The following is a 22,367-nucleotide window of genomic DNA, read 5'->3' as shown; positions in this document are numbered from 1 at the left end:
CTTGTAGGTTAATTAATTAAATTTTTTGGCCAAAATTAAAAAAATTCAAAGCCAGAAATTTAATTAATTCTAGGTCCTAGGTAAATTTAAATTCTCCGAAGGCAAAATTCGTCGGTCCTTAAAAATTAAATTTTAAGAGGTCCCAAGACTAAGGTAAATTGATTATTTTGCTAAATTTTAAGCCTTTGGTCCCTGGGGTTAAGTCAAAGTCAAAATTTTGAGGAAATTAATTCAAAAATTTAATTTTTGAATTAATTAAAATGCATTAAATTGAAAAATTCGAATTTCCTCAAGAATTTAAAATTTCGACGGATGAGATTAAAAGAAATTTTGATCCTCATCAATGGTCGAGATTGCTTTGACGAGGATCACTCGAACTAGCCGTTGGAGGATTTATCTTTAAATAGGAGGTCATTTGTCAGCCAGTTCATTCGATCTTTTGATCGTGTGCTAAGCGAAAAGCTCTTGTGTAAATTTTTCTCAGATAATAAAGGAAGACTTTGGGGTTAATTTTTGCCGGTGTTACTCTTCACGGAAACACTGTAAGATGTATCGTTTTTCATGTTTAATTTTTTTTAGCTATTGATAATAGCTTCTGAAGAGTGATTTGAGTAAAGGTATCTTTCACAGTTGCTGGGGTTTGAATAATAATCTAAATTTTGAACGTAATAGCAGGTATCTCTATTTGTTTGAGTTTTATTATTGTTTTCTCGCTCTATGTTGATGGCTGAATTGAGTTTTGCGGGAAAGTCTTGTTTTTTTTAGATTATCGGGTGTTTGGGGAAGTTCTCGGTTGAACCAGCCAACTTCTGATCCGTGTTTTCTGAAGAGCTCAACTTAATTTGATCCCGAGCTCATCATAAGATATTTTTATGGGTGATGCATGAAGGGTTTTGAGCTCAACACCTCCTTTAAAATTCAAAAATTTAATTTTTTTTTGTGCTAAATCAATAGATCTAGCTGTGGAGAGCCTCAGATTATCAGAGCTGGGAGCGGAGTTGGACTCACACTCCTTTGATCTGATAAATTTTCCATTCATGTACATAGATCTGTAATTAATTTTCAGTTCTTTGACTTGGGTTTTCTTGGTTTTAGTTTTTTGGGTCATTGTATATATGATTATATCGTTTGGGTGTTTCTTGTTGTTTTGCAGCTACATATCTGAAGGAAAAAATTGTGTAGAGTTCTAGATCTAGGCTTTGGAGGGTAAGATCTGGATCTCTAGGGTTCATCAGCATCATTTTGCAGGATTATTTTTCACAGTGTAGGGGTTTAAATTTATTTATTTATTTTTCATTTTTTTCTTTAATCTGGAAAATTTATAAGGGCTTCACTGATAAATCTGAAATAAAAGTATAACATTTTGATCAAGGTTTTATGGAAATTTCTGGGGTTTTTTGAGTACCATCTGTCTAGGCTTATTGTTTTGCTGGTTGGGTTTTTGTCTCATTGCAAAATTTCGATTTTTTTTTTATAGGACCCTTGCTGCCCTCCATTGCTGCCACCAAACCCTGTATTTTCTCATCCTCTGGCATCAAATTCGTTGCTGCCATTCTGCCTGCAATCCGAGTGTTCATTCCCTCACCTGTTGTCCTCATTTGGCTCCTTCATGCAGTCTTCTCCAGCCTTCGCTGCTGCCCTCTCTCCAAACCCTCGAAACCCCTGCCATCGCTGTTCCTCACGCAGATCTCTCCTTACATCGTTGTCACTGCAAAAGAACCCCATGCCCATTTCGAGTTCCTTGTTTGTCGCTCTCTCAACATCGCTTTCCTTTCATCCCATCCGCATAATCCGCTCCCTCCTTCGAGACTTGCAGTCTATTAAACGCTCTCATCGCAGCTCCATTCTCCACTTTGAATCCTCTTCCCTCCACGCAACCATCATTCCTAACCCACAACTTCATCACCCTCCGTCGCTGCCATATGATGCTGTCATTGTAGCTCCCTCGTCCATCCCCGTCGAGCTATGTGCATCCCTCTCACTGTCAGCCCTCTCCGTTTGCCCGCAGGTTCTGCCTTCGTAACCTTCTAATAGCTCCCTCCATCGCTCATCTCCCTTGCTGCGTCTCCTCCTTACACCGTCAGAACCTGCACTGCAAACACAACAACAAAAAACTCATTCGATTTTCTAAGTTTCATTGTTTTAGTATTTTGGTTAGGGCTAGTTTAAATGTTTTGTGTGTGTTAGGTTAAGATTTCATTTATTTAGTTTAGTTTAAAAATAATCCGATTTCATTTTCATTTGTGGCTTTGTTTAGTTTTGTTTTACTTGAGAGTTTCGATTCTCTTTTTTTTATTTGATTTGATATTTTTTTAAATTTTTTTTATGATTTTGATTTTGTTTTTATGATTTTAATTTCGAGTCAAAAATATAAAAGTAACAAAAAAAAAAATCTAAAAAATATAAAATATAAAATTAACCTTTTGACATTTTATTTTTTCCTTTCTTTTACTTTTGATTTTAAAAATTCTAAAAATCCTAAAAACATAAAAAATTCTAAAAATCCTAAAGATTAAAAATTTTCTAAAAATCATTAAGGAATTAAAATAAAATTGAAGGACTTGCCCTTTCACATCAAATTTTTTTAATGTGGCCTATGGCCCATTAGAATTTTAATCTATTAACCCTTTGATTTATTTTACTTCTTCAAATTACCCAAGGAATAATTAAAGTATTAATTTAAAATTCCTTGGTGTTTCTGGTGTTAAGCGCTTAATCTTAAATTTTCATGATTCTTCCGTGGTCAAGGTGCAATAAATGTTTTAAACCATATTGGCTATAGGAGAAAGTTAATGGGTAAATCGAATCTTTGCTCGCCCCTGCTGCGGATGGACTCGAGAAACTCATGAACAGGGCAAGGGATTTTCCCCTCTCTGCAGACACGCAAGATGCTCATATCATGAATGCCGGTGCCGCAAACACGAATGCTCGCGCGGATCTCTCTGCAGAGAGCTCTGAGGTAGCACAGCCTCAGCCCCCTGCTTCCACAACAAGCTTATGGAGCCATCCTCAGATAGCTGGCGTAGCAGCCAAGGGCGTTCAAGCAGAACCCCACGCAGCTTCTCCTCTGATCTTGGCTATTGGGAAGGAAAAGCCTGCATCGATTGGCTGTAAGCCTCCTCCGCCCATGAGGCAAATCCAGGAAACGAAAACCAATCATCACGCATGTCGCCTCTCTACACAGATCTGCAGGGGAAAGAGGCATACGGACTTTTCTTCCTCATTCCAGATACAAATCAAGCACATTACAGGCAAAACTATGCTACAATGGGTTAGCCAGACGGATCTAGTGCAGAACCTCAAACATACACTGAGCATCAAACTGGGAATCCCCTCTGCAGCTCAACGGCTTCTCCACGAAGGTAAACAACTTGAGGATCCCTATCCTATTTCTTTTTTCGGCATTAAGAAAGATGCATCCATTATTTTAACCCTTCGCTTGAGGGGAGGAGCTGCTGGAGAGTCATCCTCAGCTAAGGCATTTTCATATAAAGATGCAGTCCATGCTAAGAAGCCTGAAAAGACAGATCCGCTAGTTCAGGCTCCACCCAAGCCTTTTCTGGTTGACAAATCGGAAGAGGTCCCCTCTGTGGAGATCTCTTACCCTGACCTGGCAGACGACACCCAACAATTCGCTGAAAGGGCTATCATCTGCAGATTCAATGGGCTCTGGCCACGCTCAAAGGATCTTTATGACTGGATCAAGGACAACTGGACTCACCGCTGCAAGATTTACTTCTGTGCAAAGGGATATTTTATAGTGCTGTTCGACAATCTCGAGAACTACAAAGAGGCCTTAGAAGAAGGCCCTTGGTTCATGGGTTCGGCAGGCCTCTTCTTAACTCCATGGTTCCCAGACTTTGATCCAGCTTCTGCAGTTATCACTAAAGCCCCTGTCTGGATCAGACTTCCAAATCTCCCAATTTACCTATGGCGCACAGAGGTATACAGGCAAATAGGCAACACTTTGGGTTGCTTCTTAATGGGAGATTATGAGAGGGAACGACAAGGTCTCTACACATATGCCAGAATTTGTGTGGAGCTAGATTTAAGCAAGGGATTGCCAGAGCAAATCAATCTCAAGATCAAGGACACTGTTTGGACTCAGCTTCTAGACTATGAAAACACTGCCTTTCGGTGCCGCCATTGTCACCTAACAGGGCACCTGCAGAACTCCTGCCCATCGCTGACAGCAAGATCGAAAAAGGGATTCTTCGCAAAAACCAAACCCAAGCGTTGGGCTCCCTGCCCTCCACCGCCAACTGGGAGCTCCAGCTCCCCAGGATCGAAGGATGGGGAAAGCGATTCAGAACCGGATCAGGCGCCTCAGCCGATGGATCCTCCCATGGATACTATGGGACACACCCAGGACATAGCAATCGCCCAGAAACGCAGCCATGAGACCTCCTCTGAATCAGAAAAGGAATTCCCGATGACAGAGAATTCCAGTCTTCAAGTTGTCTTAGCTCATCCTCCCCATGATGGCTGGACAAAAGTCAACAAAAAGAAAGGGAAAAAACAATGTGTTGTAGTTTCTACCCCTATGGGGTAAAGGTCAGTTAGTCTGTCTGTGATTTCAAGTCATCTGCTGTAGCTATAAGTTTGAATCTTTTCTCCGGGACCGAGGTTGATGGATACATCATTTCCGGTCTGCCGGTCTCTTGCTTCTCCTGATTGTACTATATTTTCTACTTAATAGAATTAGTCTTTATCGAGAAAAAAAAAATAGGAGAAAGTTAATGGTTTCTAGATCTGGGCAATTAATGAAAAATATTTTAAATCTGGAATCTCTTACATATTGCATTTTTGGACGTTTATATTGATCATTCACGATTGTGATTTTCCGTCACATATTGGAAAATTATTCTGGATAACTTGTTTTCTTACTTAATCTACGGTTAATTGAACATAAAAGCACTGGTCTATAACTGTTTCTATCTTGTGGTCGTGTCTTGGTTACCTTAGCGTTTAATCTATTCATCTAGTTAATCGAAATTCATTTACAATTCATCAAGTTGTTCATCTTTAAAATCTCCTAGAGCCTGTGTTCCATAGGCTTTCTCATCCATTTACCTTAGGGACTACCCCCCTTGACTTGCCTAGGAGAGAGTCTAAACGGAGTAAGGATCAAGAGTGACAGCCCTTACTCTGAGCGTTGTTGTGGTCCCTAGACATTCTGTGCGACAACAGACCCAATCTGAGCATGCAAGGGGCCTAGCTCAATTTAGAAACTCGATTTCTAATTGACTAGTTATCTGAGAGTCCAACTGATTCTCTCTCCAATCAACACTTAATTAACTTGTTCTACCTTCAATCAAAATTGAAGACTAGCTCGCTCTAACTGAACTTGTAACTACTACCTCGTTTTTTAGTCAAATAGATGAAGATTCCACTTAACTGAAGCTCCAACTCTACGCATGCCATCTTGATGATTATTCTAGTAAACTAGAAATAAACTCATCCTAACTGAAGTCTAATTCATGAGCTCGCACTCATACTAAGAGAGACAAATCAAGGTCTTCACTAGCTAAGGCACAAGTCAGAAGACCTTTAGTTGTTGCATTTCCAACATTGAATTGGAGAAGAGCCAACGTAAAGGGAGAGGAAGAGCTACTAAGGGGATAGTGGGTAGCCTTCCTGAGTTGCATAAACTAGCCCTTTGATCCTTGGGACTTTACACTGTGTGGGGGTGCTGGATATTGTTGTATTAGGCCCAAAATGGTTTGAACGAGTCGGTACTATTGAAATTGGCCAGTGGAACTGATCAGTTTTTTTATTTTTTATTACCCAATTTTATAAAATATAAACAAGGATAAATTTCAACATTAACTTTAGCTCAAGGTAAAAGTTAGATAATGTTCATTACAAGTGAAATGCTTTTTAAATTTTTTTAATGCATTATTTGATTTGGTGGGGCATGGGTTCAAGCCTAAATTACCCAACATGTTCGAAACCCTCACGTGTCATGAATCTAGGATGTCACGCAGATTCATGAGGACACCTGTCAGACACAAGTTTGGCTTGTGTCCTGCTCACAGGAGATGTGCCCTCAGTGTGTCCTGCAATTCAGACACATGTACCTCCAAAAATATAGAATAGAAGCAAAAAGGTGTTGCTTGCTTTAAAAAACCATAATTTTCAGACTATGATGTATTGAAATAAATTGTTGCCTAAAGCTTGAAAATAGATTTCTCAATTCTCAAACATATAGAATATACTACAACTGGATAGTTGTTAAAATTGGCAACTAGGGCCAAACTCCATGTGGGTCATCTTATTTATGACAGTTGATATTTTTCTTGGATCCCTCTCATCGAGAGGTGTAGGATTGATCTAAAGATCATCAGATTTCGATAAGTATTCACGGAGTTATGAATTTATTTGCATTATAAGACAATTCGTCAAGGTTGGCCTGCAACCAAATAAACCCCACATGTGCTCAACGTTTTAGTATAAATAGACGTGACCTTCAAGTCATTTCAACACACTTGGGATCTCTTCCTCTCTCTATTTGTCTTTGGGTTTTAGTAGGAGGAGAGATCCTAAGGAATAATGTTGCCCTGATCCAGAGGGCAGAAAGTCGGCCGGAGAAGCTGGAACTGCCGAAAAAGACGGAATTTCCGGAAAAGCCGGAAACGCCGGAATTGCTGGAAAAGCCAGAAATGTCGGAAAGGCTGGAACTGCCAAAAAACCAGAAAATCCGGAACTGTCAGAAACGCCGGAGACGCCGGAATTGCCGGAAAAGCTGGAATTGCCGGAAAAGCCGGAACTGCTAGAAAAGCCGGAACAACCGGAAAAGTCGGAAATGCCGGAAAATCCAGAAAAGCCGAAACTGCTGGAAAAGCCAGAAATACTAGAAAAGGCGTAACTGCCGGAAAAGCCGGAAATGCTGGAACTACCGGAAAAGGCAGAACTGCCGGAAAAGACGGAACTGCCGGGACTATCGGAACTGTCGGGAACAATCGGAACTGCTAGGAAAGCCGGAACTGTTGGAATTGCCGGAAAAACCGGAACTGCCGGGACTGCTGGAACTGCCGGGAACAACTGGAACTGCCGGGAACAGTTGGAACTGCCAGAACTGCTGAAACAGTGGGAGCATCTGTCTCCGAAGGAGAGCAACATGCAAGGGACAACTAACTAACATTGGGACAATTTTATGGTACTTAGCAGCAAATACACCAAGCATGCAATGTTACAGCTAGCATGCAAGGGACAACTAGCATGCAACAACAAGAATGCTAAGGACAACAAGCATGCTAGGTACAACAAGCAAGCAAGGTGCAACGAACACATAGGTCAGGATGGCAACATGGTGTAGCAATGGCACATAATGTAGTACAGTGATGGGTACAATCATGATTAATGAAGCGTGATGAGATGCAACATAGTGATGATGGGTGCAACATGGTGCAGCACGGTGAGGTGCAGCATGATGACGAAATGCAACACAACGATAGGTGAAGGAGTCACCTTGGAGAATTAGTTGAAGCAACATGTCTTCAATTGACCTCATGTATCATTTTCTTAGAGATGATCTATGCTCTTATCTAGATAAGTCAAAGTGTTGACTTCTGTTGTAAATGTACTATCTCTCTCTCTCTCTTCTGCTGAACTATTGAAGAACATATAAGAAGAATTGATCAAGGATTTCCCCACATTGGGGTTTGTCCCTAGCTAGCGCCACATCTTATGTCCTCTTGTTTTGGCTTGTCTTCTGCAATTTATGTTTATGTTCTATCTGCAGTTTACTTTAATGCTGATGTGATTGCCAATCTGGAAAAGCTATGGAGCTAACTGTGAAAATTTAAATAAATTGCTCTAAGCATAGAACATACCTAAAATTAACATGGTATCAGAGTTGAGGTGAAGACAATGCCCAAGCAAGAGTGAAAGAGAAATCACCAAAGGCAGTTGGGAAAGGACAAAAGGATCAGTGGATTTCTCATCCCTCTTCAAATTCACCAAGGGTGAAGTCGAAGCAGAGAATATTATCAGAATGGCGCAGCGGAATATGGCCAACCTAAAGATCACTTCATTGGAAGACCGGATCTCAGGGTGGAAGGAAAGGCAGATAACTAGTTCAGCCATTATGCGAAGGAGTGTTCGAATGGCAGGGACACGTCACTTGATGATGATAACAATCATTCCAGGGACATCTTCAATGATCAAAGGAATGACAGGTAATGCAGGTCATCAAGGAAATGGCCGATTCTTCATAGAAAGCAAGGAACCCTAGGTATGAAGAATCAAATGTTGTTTCTGATAAGATAAAGAAGCATTATCTTGTATTGGACCTCTCCTTTAGATTCTTTGGGAATCCGGCTTATAGATTGTAGTGCTTCAAGGCACTTCATCGGATAGATGGGTGCACTCTCTAATTTGGTAGAGATGGAAACAATTGTGGAATTATACTTGGAGCCGATGCCACCTATCCCGGAAAGGGTGTAGGGAATGTTAACTCTCAATTGAATAAGGGTAACTCGATTCATTTACAGAATCTCTTTTATGTACCTCGTCGCAAGAAGAACCTGGTGTCCATCTCGAAAATGGAAGTCAAAGGTTTCAGGGTGGCATTCATTGATGGAAAGGTACGTGTTAAAAAATATAATTTTCAAAGATGTTTTTTCTCGTGGGTTCAGGGATGGCAATTTGTATCAAGTTGCAGGATGGTCCATTAGGGATCATGTCAATTGACATATCGCATCTATAACACCGGAGGTCTACCTATGGGGCCCTACCTGATGTGAGTCAAATGGTGATAGGGATGTCTGAATTCAAGTAGAGCATGAAGGTACATGTTTGAGATGTACCGAAGGAAAATCTTATAAGGGGACCATTCCCCTCATGCAGCAGGTCCACAAGTTTGGAACAACCCGAGGAGTTTGAGATTCATGATCAGGAATCTCATGTATACAAGTGGAAGAAATCCCTCTATGGTTTGAAGCAAAACACCCTGGGCGTAGTATGAGAGGATTGATAGTTGTCTGATGAAGTTGAGATTCACTAGGAGTGAAACCAATACAAACCATTACTCGAAGGTTGTGGATGATAGACCTCTCATACCGGCACCTTATGAGGACAAGCTATTTCTGACAGGTGCAGACCCTCTCATTTGCAAAAGTAAGAGGGAGTTGGATTCCAGATGTGGAATGATAAACTGCAAGCCTGTGACTACCTCGAGGATGTTAACTTTTAGAAGTTATATGGTAGTGATGTCGGACCAGATTTGGGAAGTGCCTCTGAGTTTCATAAACTCATTCGCATTGATGTTCTTGGTGAACTTCTGTCCGGGCATATGTTTTGCAGTTAGCATGGTGAGCTCATATTTGGTTGAGCCTCACTGGATTGGTGCCAAGAATCTTTTGAGATATCTTCGGGGCACAATCTCTCATGGATTGAGATACACTACTGAAAATATGAAATTGCATGATTATTCAAATGTTGACTGGGCACGCAGTGTGGAGGATCACTAGAGCACTTCTCAGTGTTGGTTCTCTTTGGATTCTGCTTCGATATCATAGATGAGCAGGAAGCAGAAGTTGGTTGCTATAAGCACCGCCAAGACCAAATACATAGCTACGAGTATGATCTCGTGTGACGCTACATGGTTATAGAAGCTCTTAGGTGCTCTATTTGTACACATGATGAATACCACTGTGATTCTCTGTGACAACCAGAGGGGGGATTCGATTATTGAGGAATCTTGTATTCGATGATTGCTCCAGCAGATAGACATCAAATACTGTCTTATCCGCGATATGGTAAGTCGATGAGCGAGGAGGCTCCATTGCATTGAGACTGATGTACAAGTCACAGACATTTTGTCAAAGCCCTGGGGAAAGGTCAAATCTGTGACTTTCCCAAACGACTTGGAGTCGTTGAGAGACCTTCTTATAAGGGTCCTGCATGTTGCATGCATTGAGCTCTGGGAGCTCTGGGGGGCTTGGGGTACTTACTGGAGCAACATACGACCACAGGGCGACTCACCCTCCCCTGGTGGTGCGCTATGAACATGATGATTAGTTCTTCTGTGGGCTGGGATGATTAGTTCTCTCGTGGCAACTGTGGAACAAGATGATTAGTTCTCTTGTGGGCCGGGATGATTAGTTCTCCCGTGGCAACTGTGGAACAGGATGATTAGTTCTCCTGTGGGCCAGGATGATTTGTTCTCCGTGGCGACTATGGAACAGGATGATTAGTTCTCCTGTGGGCCAGGATGATTTGTTCTCCGTGGCGACTGTGGAACAAGATGATTAGTTCTCCTGTGGGCCAGGATGATTAGTTCTTCGTGGCATCCACTGACAGGATGATTCGTTCTCCTGTGGACAGGATGATTAGTTCTCCTGTCGAGGCATCCTACCCATGCAGTCTAGGACTCATGGGAAGTACCTCTCATCTGATCAATGAGGAGGGAAATGAGGATAGGGACCATAGTAGTACTATCGATGGACGCATCGCTGTATCTACCGTACTCCCTATGCTAGGATGGTCTCCATTGATCTGGGATCAATGAAATTGATTTGGGATCAGTATGAGTGGTTTGAGACACTCTCTTGTGACATTGATCTGGGATCAATGAAACTGATCTGGGATCAGTATGAGTGGTTTGAGACACTCTCTTGTGATATTGATCTGGGATCAATAAAACCGACTTCGGGTTAGTAAGAGTGATGTGACACACTCTCTTCAGATGAAACTGACTTCGGGTCAGTAGAGAATGGTATGAGACATTCTCGTTCATTTCTTCTTCTTCATGGTTCAGCAGAGCGGAGCAAAGCAGAGCAGAGCAGAGCTCAGTAGAGCAGAGCTCAGCAGATCAGAGTTCAGCAGATCAGAGCAGAGCAAAGCAGAGCTGAGCAGAGCAGAGCTGAGCAGATCAGAGCAGTGCAGGGCACTGATGGCAGAGATAGTACAGTCGGACATATGGATCAACGGATGGAGTTCTCCCTTGTTGAGAGGGAGTGTTAAAATTGGAAACTAGGGCCAAACTCCATGTGGGTCATCTTATTTATGGCATCTAATATTTTTCTTGAATAGGATTGATTTAAAGATCATTCGATTCCGATAAGTATTCATGGAGTTATCAATTTATTTGCATTATAAGACAATTCGTCAAGGTCAACCAGCAACCAAATAAACCCGACATGTGCTCAACGTTTTAGTATAAATAGAGGTGGCCTTCAAGTCATTTCAACACACTTGGGATCTCTTCCTCGCTCTACTTGTCATTGGGTTTTAGTAGGAGGAGAGATCCTAAGGAATAACGTTGACCTGATCCAGAGGGCAGAAAGTCGGAAAAGCCAGAACTGCGGGAAAAGCCATAAATGTCGGAAATGCCGGAACTGCTAGAAAGCCGGAAAAGCTGGAAAAGCCGGAATTGTTGGAAAAGCCGGAAAGGCCGGAACTGTCGGAAAAGCCGAAATTGCCGGAGAAGCTGGAACTGCCGGAAATGTCGGAAACGCTAGAACTGCCAGAAAAGCCATAACAGCGAAAACTGCCGGAAAAGCCAGAAAATCCGGAACTGCTGGAACTGTCGGAAAAGTTGGAAAAGCTGGAACTGCTGGAAAAGCAGGAAACGCCGGAAATGCCAAAAAAGCTGGAACTGTCGGAAAAGTCGGAAATGCCCGAAATGCCGGAATTGCTGGAATTGCCGGAAAAGCTCGAACTACCGGAAAAGTTGGAAAAGCTGGAACTATCGGAAAAGCTGGAACTACCGGAAAAGCCAGAACTGCCGGGAACAACCGGAACTGCCGGGAACAACTGGAACTGCCAAAAAATCCAGAAACGTCGGAAATGCCTGAAATGCCGGAATTGCAGGAAAAGTCGGAATTGCCGGGAAAGGAAAGTCGGACTGCTGGGAACAGCCGGAACTACCGGAACTGCCAAAAGTGCTGGGAATTGCCGAAACAGTCGGAGCATCTATCTTCGAAGGAGAGCAGCATGCAAGGGACAACTAACTAACATTGGGACAATTGTATGGTACTTAGCAGCAAATACACCAAGCATGCAATGTTACAGCTAGCATGCAAGGGACAACTAGCATGCAACAACAAGCATGCTAGGGACAACAAGCAAGCAAGGGACAACAAAGAAGCAAGGTGCAACCAACACATAGGTCAGGATGGCAACATGGTGTAGCAATGGCACATAATGCAGTACAGTGATGGGTACAGTCATGATTAATGAAGCGCGATGAGATGCAACATAGTGATGATGGGTGCAGCATGGTGCAGTGCGGTGAGGTGCAACATGATAACCAAATGCAGCACAACGATAGGTGAAGGAGTCACCTTGGAGAATTAGTTGAAGCAACATGTCTTCAATTGATCTCATGTATCATCTTCTTAGAGATGATCTATGCTCTTATCTAGATAAGTCAAAGTGTTGACTTCTGTTGTAAACGTACTATCTCTCTCTCTCTCTTTGTTGAACTATTGAAGAACATATAAGAAGAATTGATCAAAGGTTTCTCCACATTGGGGTTTGTCCCTGGCTAGCTCCACATCTTGTGTCCTCTTGTCTTGGCTTGTCTTCTGCGATTTATGTTTATGTTCTATCTGCAGTTTACTTTAATGCTGATGTGATTGCTAATCTGGAAAAGGTATGGAGCTAACTGTGAAAATTTAAATAAATTGCTCTAAGCATAGAACATAACTAAAATTAACAATAGCCATTAAGCCTCTCCAATCAGAATTGATAACTGATAGTTTTTTAAACAAGCTCACTAATGAGGCTCATGTGTTGTTTTTGTTGAAATTTTTGATGCTAAACGAGATAAAGACCTGCTTTGAGCGAGGAGGAGAAAGGAGTTCTACTCCTAGCTAGAAAGTTGTTTGCTCACTTCATATCTAGGTTGGAAATGAAAACAAAAACCTTTGGTGTTGGTCAAAATCCAGTGATTTCTAGAACTATTTAATGACCCTTCAAGAGCAGAGGCAAGACAAAGTTGCTTGTTCATTCTTCTGGTTAAGCTTGGCTACAACTCTTTACTATGGTAATCTGTCTTTGAAAGATACATATCAGAATGAGTTATGGTACCAAGGGACTTGAGTCTGAACTTTCTATTGGCTAATTAATCATGGTAAATTCTAACTTGGGATAATTTGACTAGGAAGGACATGAGGGCATCTATCTATATCCCAATTTTGTATGTGTAATTCACTATTTTTTTAACATATCTATCTATCTATATATATATATATAAAACGTGTCCACCATGTCCTGTTTGCAGGGTCGGCATGTCTCGTGTCGGACATTCATATTTCTGTGTCCTCTGTCTATATATATATATATATATAACGTGTCCACCATGTCCTGTTTCCAGGGTCGCCATGTCTCGTGTCGGACATTCATATTTCTGTGTCCTCTGTGTGTGTGCCGTATCATCGTTTTAGGTGACTTTTTCGAACTGGTTCTGGGAGCTGGCTGGTTTGGACAAGAACCAGTTTGCACTCAGTTTGTTTGCTGAAGTGAACCCTCTTTTGGCCCAAAATGGTCCGGACTCCGAACCGGTTAGTGTGAATGAAATCAGCCAGCTCTAATAAAACTAATACCAATCAATCTTCTTATAACCTATTTTCATGGAATGGATGTTTAAAGAAATGTGAATGGATATGATGTTTTAAATATTTGATTTTGCTCCACTTTTCCATGCTCTGCTAAAGTCAGAGCCTCCACCAACTTGATTGCCTTTTGCAAATTATTTTAAGCCTGTAAATTTTCTATCTTTTTTGCAATTTATTCTGTTCATCTGTTTTCTATATAGCACCACAAGTTTGCTCTTTTGTAATTTATTTTGAGCTTGTCCATATCTGGAATATAGCTACTGGTTCCATGGATATACATGATAGAGTTCTATACTTTTGCAGTTGGAGGCCTTCTGAATGCTACATTTGGAAACGCGACTGAGATGATCATCTCATTATATGCTCTTGATAATGGAATGATTCGCATTGTGCAACAATCTTTACTTGGTTCTATCTTGTCAAACATGTTGCTTGTGCTTGGATGTGCCTTTTTCATGGGTGGTGTTATTCATCATCAGAAAGAACAGGTCTTTAATAAGGTATATCCAGAGGCTTTTGCATGATAATGATTTCAGTTATCCATATCTTTGGAATATTTCTAGTTATTTTCCTTTATGAATTAAATAAGCATGTAATGGTTATGTATTTCTTCTACAGGCTGCTGCTGTTGTCAACTCAGGATTATTATTGATGGCTGTTATGGGCCTACTTTTCCCAGCTGTACTGCACTATACACACACAGAATTGCATGTTGGAAAATCAGAATTATCCCTTTCAAGGTTTAGCAGCTGTGTCATGCTTGTAGCCTATGTATTCTACCTTGTCTTCCAGCTGAAGAGTCACAGAAATCTTTATGACCCGGTAGATCAGGTTGGTTGGATTGATCTATTTGGCATTCTGTCGTCTGGCCCTTCTGTCTCTGTATTCGGATCTTTATCTCCATGAATATCTTTTAAGTGATCTCATGCTTTATTTTTTCTATTCCCATGCACTGAGAGCTTCAGTATTTGGTTCTGTGCACAAGGCGAGTTAAAATTGTTTTATTTTACATCTACTTCTATGATTTGGTGCTTGTGTGTCTTCCTTCAACTTTTTATTTGTGTAAATAGAGGATTAGTTGAATGTCATCTTTTATAAATCCAATGATGCAAGACCCTCCAGACTTGAACAGCACTTTTATGTCATGTTTTCTTTTTTAGTTGGACTGTCTTTGTTGATGTAAAAACCCACGTGGCTTCTTGTGTAATGGTGTGGAGGAAGATTCCATAATATTATTGAGAGACATTTTTATTGATGTAAAATACTATTCCCACCCTTTGGGGATGGCTCTATTGTGTTTTCCTTCCCTTGTGGACTTGGGGGCTGCAAGGGGATGTTTCCAAAGATGTGGTGAACATCCCTATATCTTGTAGACGTTTCCCCTTGAAAACAGGGACATGTGCAAGACATCCCTCAATAGTTTTCATTTATTTTTGAGGGCATTCGACCTCTGTCCAAATTGATGTCCATGTGGCACCAATTCTCCAAAAAAATAATAATTCAACATCTAGAGCATGATGAAAACCATTGATGCGGTTTGTTCTAAAGTTGCTTGAGTGGACCTAATGGTTAAGAACTGAGTCACTGCATTCAGCAAATTTTCGCTTGAAATTCAAAATTCGAATCTGAAGGCATTTCAAATAAATTTGGCCCCAATTTTGCGAATTTTAAATCAAACCCGAAGTGGCTTGGGAATTGTTATCACACAACTCTGTGTCTGCAAACCTGCATGACACTTTTAGACAGTCAATCCTGTCAGAATTGAAAGTGTCTTCGTTCGGATTGGTGTTTTTCAGTCTCAGGGGGGTATCCCTAGATGATGTATGCTGTCATCCACTTAATATTCTTGTGCTAAACTTCAATTTGATTAGCATACAACAAAGTTCCACTTTTGACTTGCTGATGATCAATCAAAAGTGAAGTAATTCTTGAAATAAAATTTGTAATGCTTGAAATCAAATTTCTAAACATAACAGTGGCAATGAAATTGAATGTGATGCAAGAAACGAATGTGCACCTCAAGTGAAATAATTCAAAACAAGTGCACTTCAATAAACCATCACAATGCATAAAAAATTATTGAATGGGCCTCCAGTACTTTCAAAGAGTTAGAATCAAACATAATTGAATAAAATCACAGATTGAGATTACCCAAGAAGTTGGTTGCATCATAATGAGTAGTAGATGACAGGCTGCCATGAATTCGTTCACTTGTGGTGGAGGTAGTGGTCTGAGAGGCTAGAGCATGGAAAAGTGAGATCTCCGCTGCTACCAAAGCATCTAAGAAAAAATGTCCAACCCTTGTACTGCTTCTCTGAAATGCCTATATAGCAAATTATTTCCTCCTTAAAGACCTAGTCAACCTGGTTGTTCAAGAGGGAAAGAAAGCCAGGAAAGGCCAAAAATCTGTGTGCACAGTTAGCTTTTTTGCTTTAAAATGCTTTGCCTTTCTTTGGTTTGATTTTTTGCTGTTTACCATTCTTCACTGACTTTTTGCAACAGAATCTGCAAGTAGCATTGTTTACTTTATGAACTTGATTCGTTGAATTTGGAACTTGAGGAAGGAGTTGAACTAATGCTGATGTACTAGCTGCTTTGTAAGTTTATACTCATTTTTCATTAAAACTTTCTTTTACTACCGTTTCTATAATTCATAAAATCAACCTTTTACAATCTCATTCTTCAACCAGCCTTTCTCTTCTTCACTTATTTTTCCAAATAAAAAGTCTTCAAACATTGCTGTCTACCTTATCAGCTTGATTTATTTAATATAGAACATGAGGAAGAGGTCGAACTAGTGCTAATGCACTTGCTACTTTATATCCCTTTCCACCCAAGTAAATAGTTTTCGTTTCTATCTTTACAAAACGTTCAATTGGCCTTTCAATTTCTCAAAATCAGCAAGCCCCTTCTCTTGACGGAATCCTCTTTTCCTTACTCTTTTATTTTCTTCCTTGAGCAGACTACAAACAATGTTTGTTTGAAGGCAAATTGCTGGGTAAGTCATCATTCTACTCTTATCTCATGCATAACCACATAACTAGTACTGTTACATCAGATCCACAGGAAATATGGCTTCAAGTGATATACTGTTATCTGTTAGATACACTATTGAGGCTTAACCTTATGCACATTCATTCAAGGTAAAGGATTCAGCATAGACCTTTCCTTTTGCAACACAGCTTTAACAGCACAAGTATCAAGATGTTGAAACCAAACTGAAATTGATTGTGTTTGCCAAAGTTTCCTACTGCTGCAATATGTCTAATTCTAACAGGCCACTATGAATTTTGGGCATGATTACCTCCTGTACAATCATTTTCCCTTTACAAAACATGTGATAAATAGATAAAGTTCAGTGCTTATGGATGCCAATGATTTGACATTTAAAATAGATTCTGAGTGAGTTTTTAAAAATCATTCATTTATCCTGTCAAATGGTAAAATTCGGTGTTGGTGCCTTGAGGCCTTTCATAGATCAAAACCCCATGACTTGCTGAAATATATCTACTGAATTCTTGTGCTTCAATACCAGTTAACGGATCTGTTGGTGGTTAAATTTCTTTCCAAGGAGATTCCCAAAGCTTCCATTTAGCCCTGCTCTTACTAGAGATGCTAATACAAGGAATACTTATTTATGCTTATTTGTGTTACTTCCTTTCATCTTTTCTTCATTTTTAGGTAGCTCTTATGTCCAGGACTTGAGGAAATGACATTGGTTTCAATTTCCAGAGTTATGCAAAATATATGAAGTGCTAAACCTTCTTTTATCTTGACAGTTGTTGTTTTTCAAAATACTGTTGGACCTCCCACATTCAAAATCTTCCATCACTTGATTAGTATGCTACCACTTCTCCTGTACCTAAGCCTTAAGGTGTTGCTCTCTGGGTGGATAATGTGTATGATGCTTCCCTGCACCTGCGTCCTGGTTTCTATTGATGTTACGTGGCTCAAATGGCCTGTGTGTTCTCCTTTACTGTGCCCTGCTCCTTTCCTCCACTTACTGACATGAATTATTTTTGGAAAAAGAATAACGAAATCTCAACGAATGAGGTCAAATGGGCCTTAGCTAAATCCTTTTGGCCAAAACACAAAATCCGCTTTCTTTGCTTCACTTACTGAATGATAATGTCAACAAAATCCGCTTTTCCCATATCCTTCATGAAATGGAAAAATCTCGCTTTTCCTCTAGCTTTGCTCATGAAGATATTTAGTCAATGCTCCCATTTTCTCATTAAAACAATTTGACCCTTTCCATGTGATTAAATAACTAATTGAAAATCAATAATTTAATCATTTCACAATTTATGACTTTGAAGTCATAATCTTTGAAAATTTACCTAGAGATTTGATTTAGATGCACGGCAAGTGTCGGCTTAAGACAGAAGCCAGTGACAAAGATGGTACTGAACTCATCACTTTTCTATGTAAAGGAAGCTCACATGTTTCTTGGTAATATGGTCAGCCCACAAAGCAAATTGAGACAGCTGTCCCAAGATCTTTTATTATCTCCAACTATCCTTTTGATGATACGGATAAAGTTCTCGTTATTGGACTCTGCCAAACTGTTCCCCTGAGGATAATAATTGGCTGAATGAGCTAATGTAATGTTGTACTAGGAACAAAATGTCATCAACTCTGCTGAGGGGAAGACACTAGCATTGTCAGTGGTGATCTTGTTAGGTACCCCAAACTGTGTGATAATGTTTTCCTCAAGGAATTTGAGAATAGGTGCACTGGAATAAATTTCAAAGGCACTGTTTCTACCCATCTGGTGAAATAATCTATGGTCATGTGTATCCGACCGAATCCATTGCTAGAATTCTTGCTGAAACTGACCAATAAAGTCGAGCCCCCATTGTTGGAATGGGGCTTGAGCCTTGAACTATAACAAGATCAAGAGGCAATGCTGGAAATTTGGGTTTGCCTTCAAAGCGCGGACAAGTATCACATGCATGCACATAAGCATGTGTGTTGGCAAACAAGTTGGGCCAATAGTAACCTGCTAGCATGATTTTGTGTGCGGTGGTTCTCACTGAAAAATGCCCACCACATGAACCTGTATGCAATTCCTGCAAAAGCTCTTTGGACTTAGGTGGATCAACACATTTGAGGATAACAATCTGTTACGAATATAATTTATATAAAAATAATAAAATTAATGTAACCAATAATAATCATAATAAGGTTAATTGAATAGACATTAGTAATGAAAAGACACTTCTTAAAGACATGACCATTCATGAAGAAGCACTTGCCTAGGTATATAAGCATACCTCATTTGTAACATTCACATTATCTCATCAATTCTTTTATATAAATTCAATATACAATTACTTGTCTTACAATGGATGTCTTTGTCTTCGCAGTATTTTGAAGATTATTGCTGCGTATACAAACCTTGTTCGTTACATTGGTATTAGAGAATTCCTTTGAGTATACAAACTTTGTTTGTTACATTGATATCAAAGCATTCCTTTGAGTATACGAAATTTGTTCATAACATTGGTATTAGAGCTGTTCGATCCTCTGGCCGCTCAGCCGCTGCACAGAGCGAGTGTGATCGGGCCTTTGGCCATTAACTTTCCGTCAACTTTGTTGTCATGTGATTGAAGCATTTCGCTACACAATTTTTGGAGTTTCTCCGTTTGTTGATTTAGCTAGAGGCCCTTGGCCATTTTAAAAGAAAAAAAAGTCATATATTATTTAAAAAAAAAGAGGAGGAAAAGACACTATAAAAAAAAAGAAAAAGAAAAAAGAAGAAGAAAAAAAAAAGAGTATATATATATATATATAGAAAAAAGAAAAAAGAACATAGTTAAAAATAAATTTAAATAGATAAATAAAAATAAATAAAAATAAAACAAATAAATAAAACCAAAGCTGCACCACCGCCCTGTCCATGACATTCTGCCAAAAAGCCTCGATGGCGGAATGTTTTCCACGATAGCCGCTGGAAGCCTCGCTATCAGAGCATTGCACATGATCATCGAACGAGTCATGGCCACCTAGCTATTGCACGTTGCCCCGCAATCATGACAGATCACAGGCGAGGGTTAGTTGCAGGCTGCACCCACTTGTTCCAGCCACCACCACACCGCTTTCCAAAGTGCCACAGACGTACAACCATTGAGCACCACCACAGTTGCCACCGTTGTGAAAATTTGCCGACACCACACTATCTGCAGTCGCACCCCCATCATCTGCCCAACAAATTCAAAGGCATAATCATTTGATTTCAATGATTAAATGCATTCCATACAAACACAACCACTTTCTTATAAACCGTTTCAATGTGTCCATACAAATCTGAGGTCTAATGTCATAATATTAAGTCTTAAAGACAGGTTTGTTAAAGAAGGGTTATTTTAAAGGTTTTGAAAAATCATAAAGCCTTTTAACAGCAAGGGCATTAATAAAGAATTCGTGTTAAACAAACTACAAAGGTACCATTAAGATTTAAAAAAGAAGGGTTAAGCGTACTTATATATATATATATATATATATATACATATATGAAGGGAATATTTTAAATGGTATTTAAGATACATAACTTTATTATACTGTGGAGAAGTGATTCTCCCATATGAAGAACATAAATTCCTTGGTCAAAGTATCGTTGACGTTATTTTCGACAAACAAAATAAAGTCTAGTTCGAAAATAAAGAAGGTTTATTTTAAGGTTTTGAAAAATCATAAAGCCTTTTACAACAAGGGCATTAATAAAGAATTCGTGTTAAACAAACTACAAAGGTACCATTAAGATTTAAAAGAGAAGAAGGGTTAGGCGTACTTTTATTAAATTATAATATATATATATATATATATATGAAGGGAATATTTTAAATGGTATTTAAGATACGAGACTTTATTATAATGTGGAGAAGTGGTTCTCCCATATGAAGAACATAAATTCCTTGGTCAAAGTATCGTTGACGTTATTTTTGACGAACAAAATAAAGTCTAGTTCGAAAATGGTGAAGGAAGAAAAAATGGAGACCAATGATGGAAGATTTCCTAAAACTGTTATGATATGTGTTAATGCACTATTTAAAATCGAAGGATCACTTGTAGGAAGGGATGTTATAATCTCTATTGATTTTATTCAAGATAATAATTAAGTTAGTATTGAGTGTGCTAACCAATTAGTAACCCTGAATCTAACATAATTGAAATGATGGATTCGATGAATAATAAACAATATAACATAAACAATTTACAACTAAACATTGAAGACTATATTTTTGTCTCACAATTCTCTGTTAAAACCTTATTTTGTGACAATAGTGATATAATTCTGGGTTCACCCTGGATGGAAACTCTAGGGTCCTTCATCCTAAATACAAAAAAGAAGCTTTTGACATTTTCATACCAAAAAAAAAAACACTACAGGATGTTACATTGAAGCCGAACTCAGTAACACCAGAAGACATACAAGATATCTCAAAAGTAATTTCTCAAGAAAGTAAAAATGTGATACAAAATATGCAAAGAGAAGTTGACAAAATCGCGGCTGACAAAAATAAAGAAGTTACTCTCCTCAAGGATCACAACAAAAAATTATTGATGCAAATTAAAAAACTTAAAAATGTCAAGAAATCCTTGAAAAACAAACTAGAATAACTCAAAATGAAAGATGTATCGAAGTCTTTAGATGTAACCATCCAAGTTGAACAAAAAAGAATGAATACTGAGCCAGTCAATATCAGAACTCAAGAAGATGACAACCTAGTTGAAGGGAAAACATATTTAGATGTTGTAGTTCAAACGATGAAAACTCCAAGTGAAGATTTTGTAACAAATTCAACAACATCAAAATCTGGAGTAAATTAGAATATTGCCACACTCATGATAAAGGAAAGACAAATCAAAAGAACTCCTTATCTACATTCAAATCACAAGAACAAACATCTCAATCTATCTATGAATATGTATCACTTAGAGCATAAACAACAAACATATGTTCCAAGGAATATTGAAATGTTGATTTGGGGTAGCATCAATGTGCTCTAGCCATGAAAATTGGTGGAGAGGCTAAAGCACATGAAATCTCCAAGACCCAGAAATGATTTGGGGAAATTCTACCTGTTGAAGGAGATATTAAAATAATTAATATTTTTAATGGGTTACTAAGTCTAAACTTAGGAAAATAAAAATATTAATGGATATTAATATAAAACTAGGTTAGAAGGTTCTAAATGACATGGATCAAGCCAAATCTAATCTTAGCTGTTAATTAGAGATGTAATTTCGGCCGTTGAAGACTCGACAGAAAAAGTATAAGAGGAGGCTTGAGGGTCAGTTGGAGATACATTAGAGTGATCAGTCATTTGATTTTCTAGAGCGGGGTTTTGCTAAAAGAAATCGAACCAGTGATCAGAATTGCAGCGAGGGGCAGTAAGTACGAGGCAGAGATGTAGAGATAGTGCTGAGAGACCAGTGTATACGCAGAGGCAGATGCAGAGGCAGATGGAGCCACGCAGAGGCCAACAGTGATTGTGCAGAGGCCAGAAGGGTCTGCATAATCCATGTAGAGGCTGCAAAAGTGACGCAGAGGGCCAGAGAGGCTGCACAGAGCCTCAGAGGGTTGACGCAAAGGGTTTCTGGCAGACGCAGAGGCCAGGAGGGCTGACACAATGCTTCAGATTGTGTTGAAGAGGGTTTCGTGGGGTAGACTTTCAGAATATCTGCTTCCAAAGAGAGTTATTACTGCCAGATTTTTTATCTCTGTCGGGTGAGCCAGTTTGGCACCTAGTGTACTCAATGAAAGATGCTTAATACTAAAACCCTTATAACTGTTGC

General features: G+C 39.4%; 1 protein-coding gene across 6 annotated transcripts in view; it reads left to right on the top strand.

The window, feature by feature from the left end:
- The window catches only part of LOC149168262 (vacuolar cation/proton exchanger 3-like), a 373,424-nt gene that overhangs the window by 86,822 nt on the left and 264,235 nt on the right, over positions 1 to 22,367 (top strand). For all 6 annotated transcript variants that reach the window (XR_016259740.1, XM_089428183.1, XM_089428181.1 and 3 more), the window contains exons 6-7: positions 13,869 to 14,065; positions 14,184 to 14,396. Coding sequence is in view for 5 of the 6 variants with exons in the window: in XM_089428183.1 (XP_089284309.1) it covers positions 13,869 to 14,065; positions 14,184 to 14,396 (410 nt within the window). In the remaining variant the exon portion in view is untranslated. The remainder of the gene's footprint in view (positions 1 to 13,868; positions 14,066 to 14,183; positions 14,397 to 22,367) is intronic.

Source organism: Pinus tabuliformis, chromosome 4_2, assembly GCF_031772625.1.
Source record: "Pinus tabuliformis cultivar Carrire ecotype Pingquan chromosome 4_2, CPIR1, whole genome shotgun sequence".
Taxonomy (NCBI): Eukaryota; Viridiplantae; Streptophyta; class Pinopsida; order Pinales; family Pinaceae; genus Pinus; species Pinus tabuliformis.
Note: the sequence above shows the minus strand (reverse complement) of the source record. Positions and strands in the feature narration are given on the sequence as shown.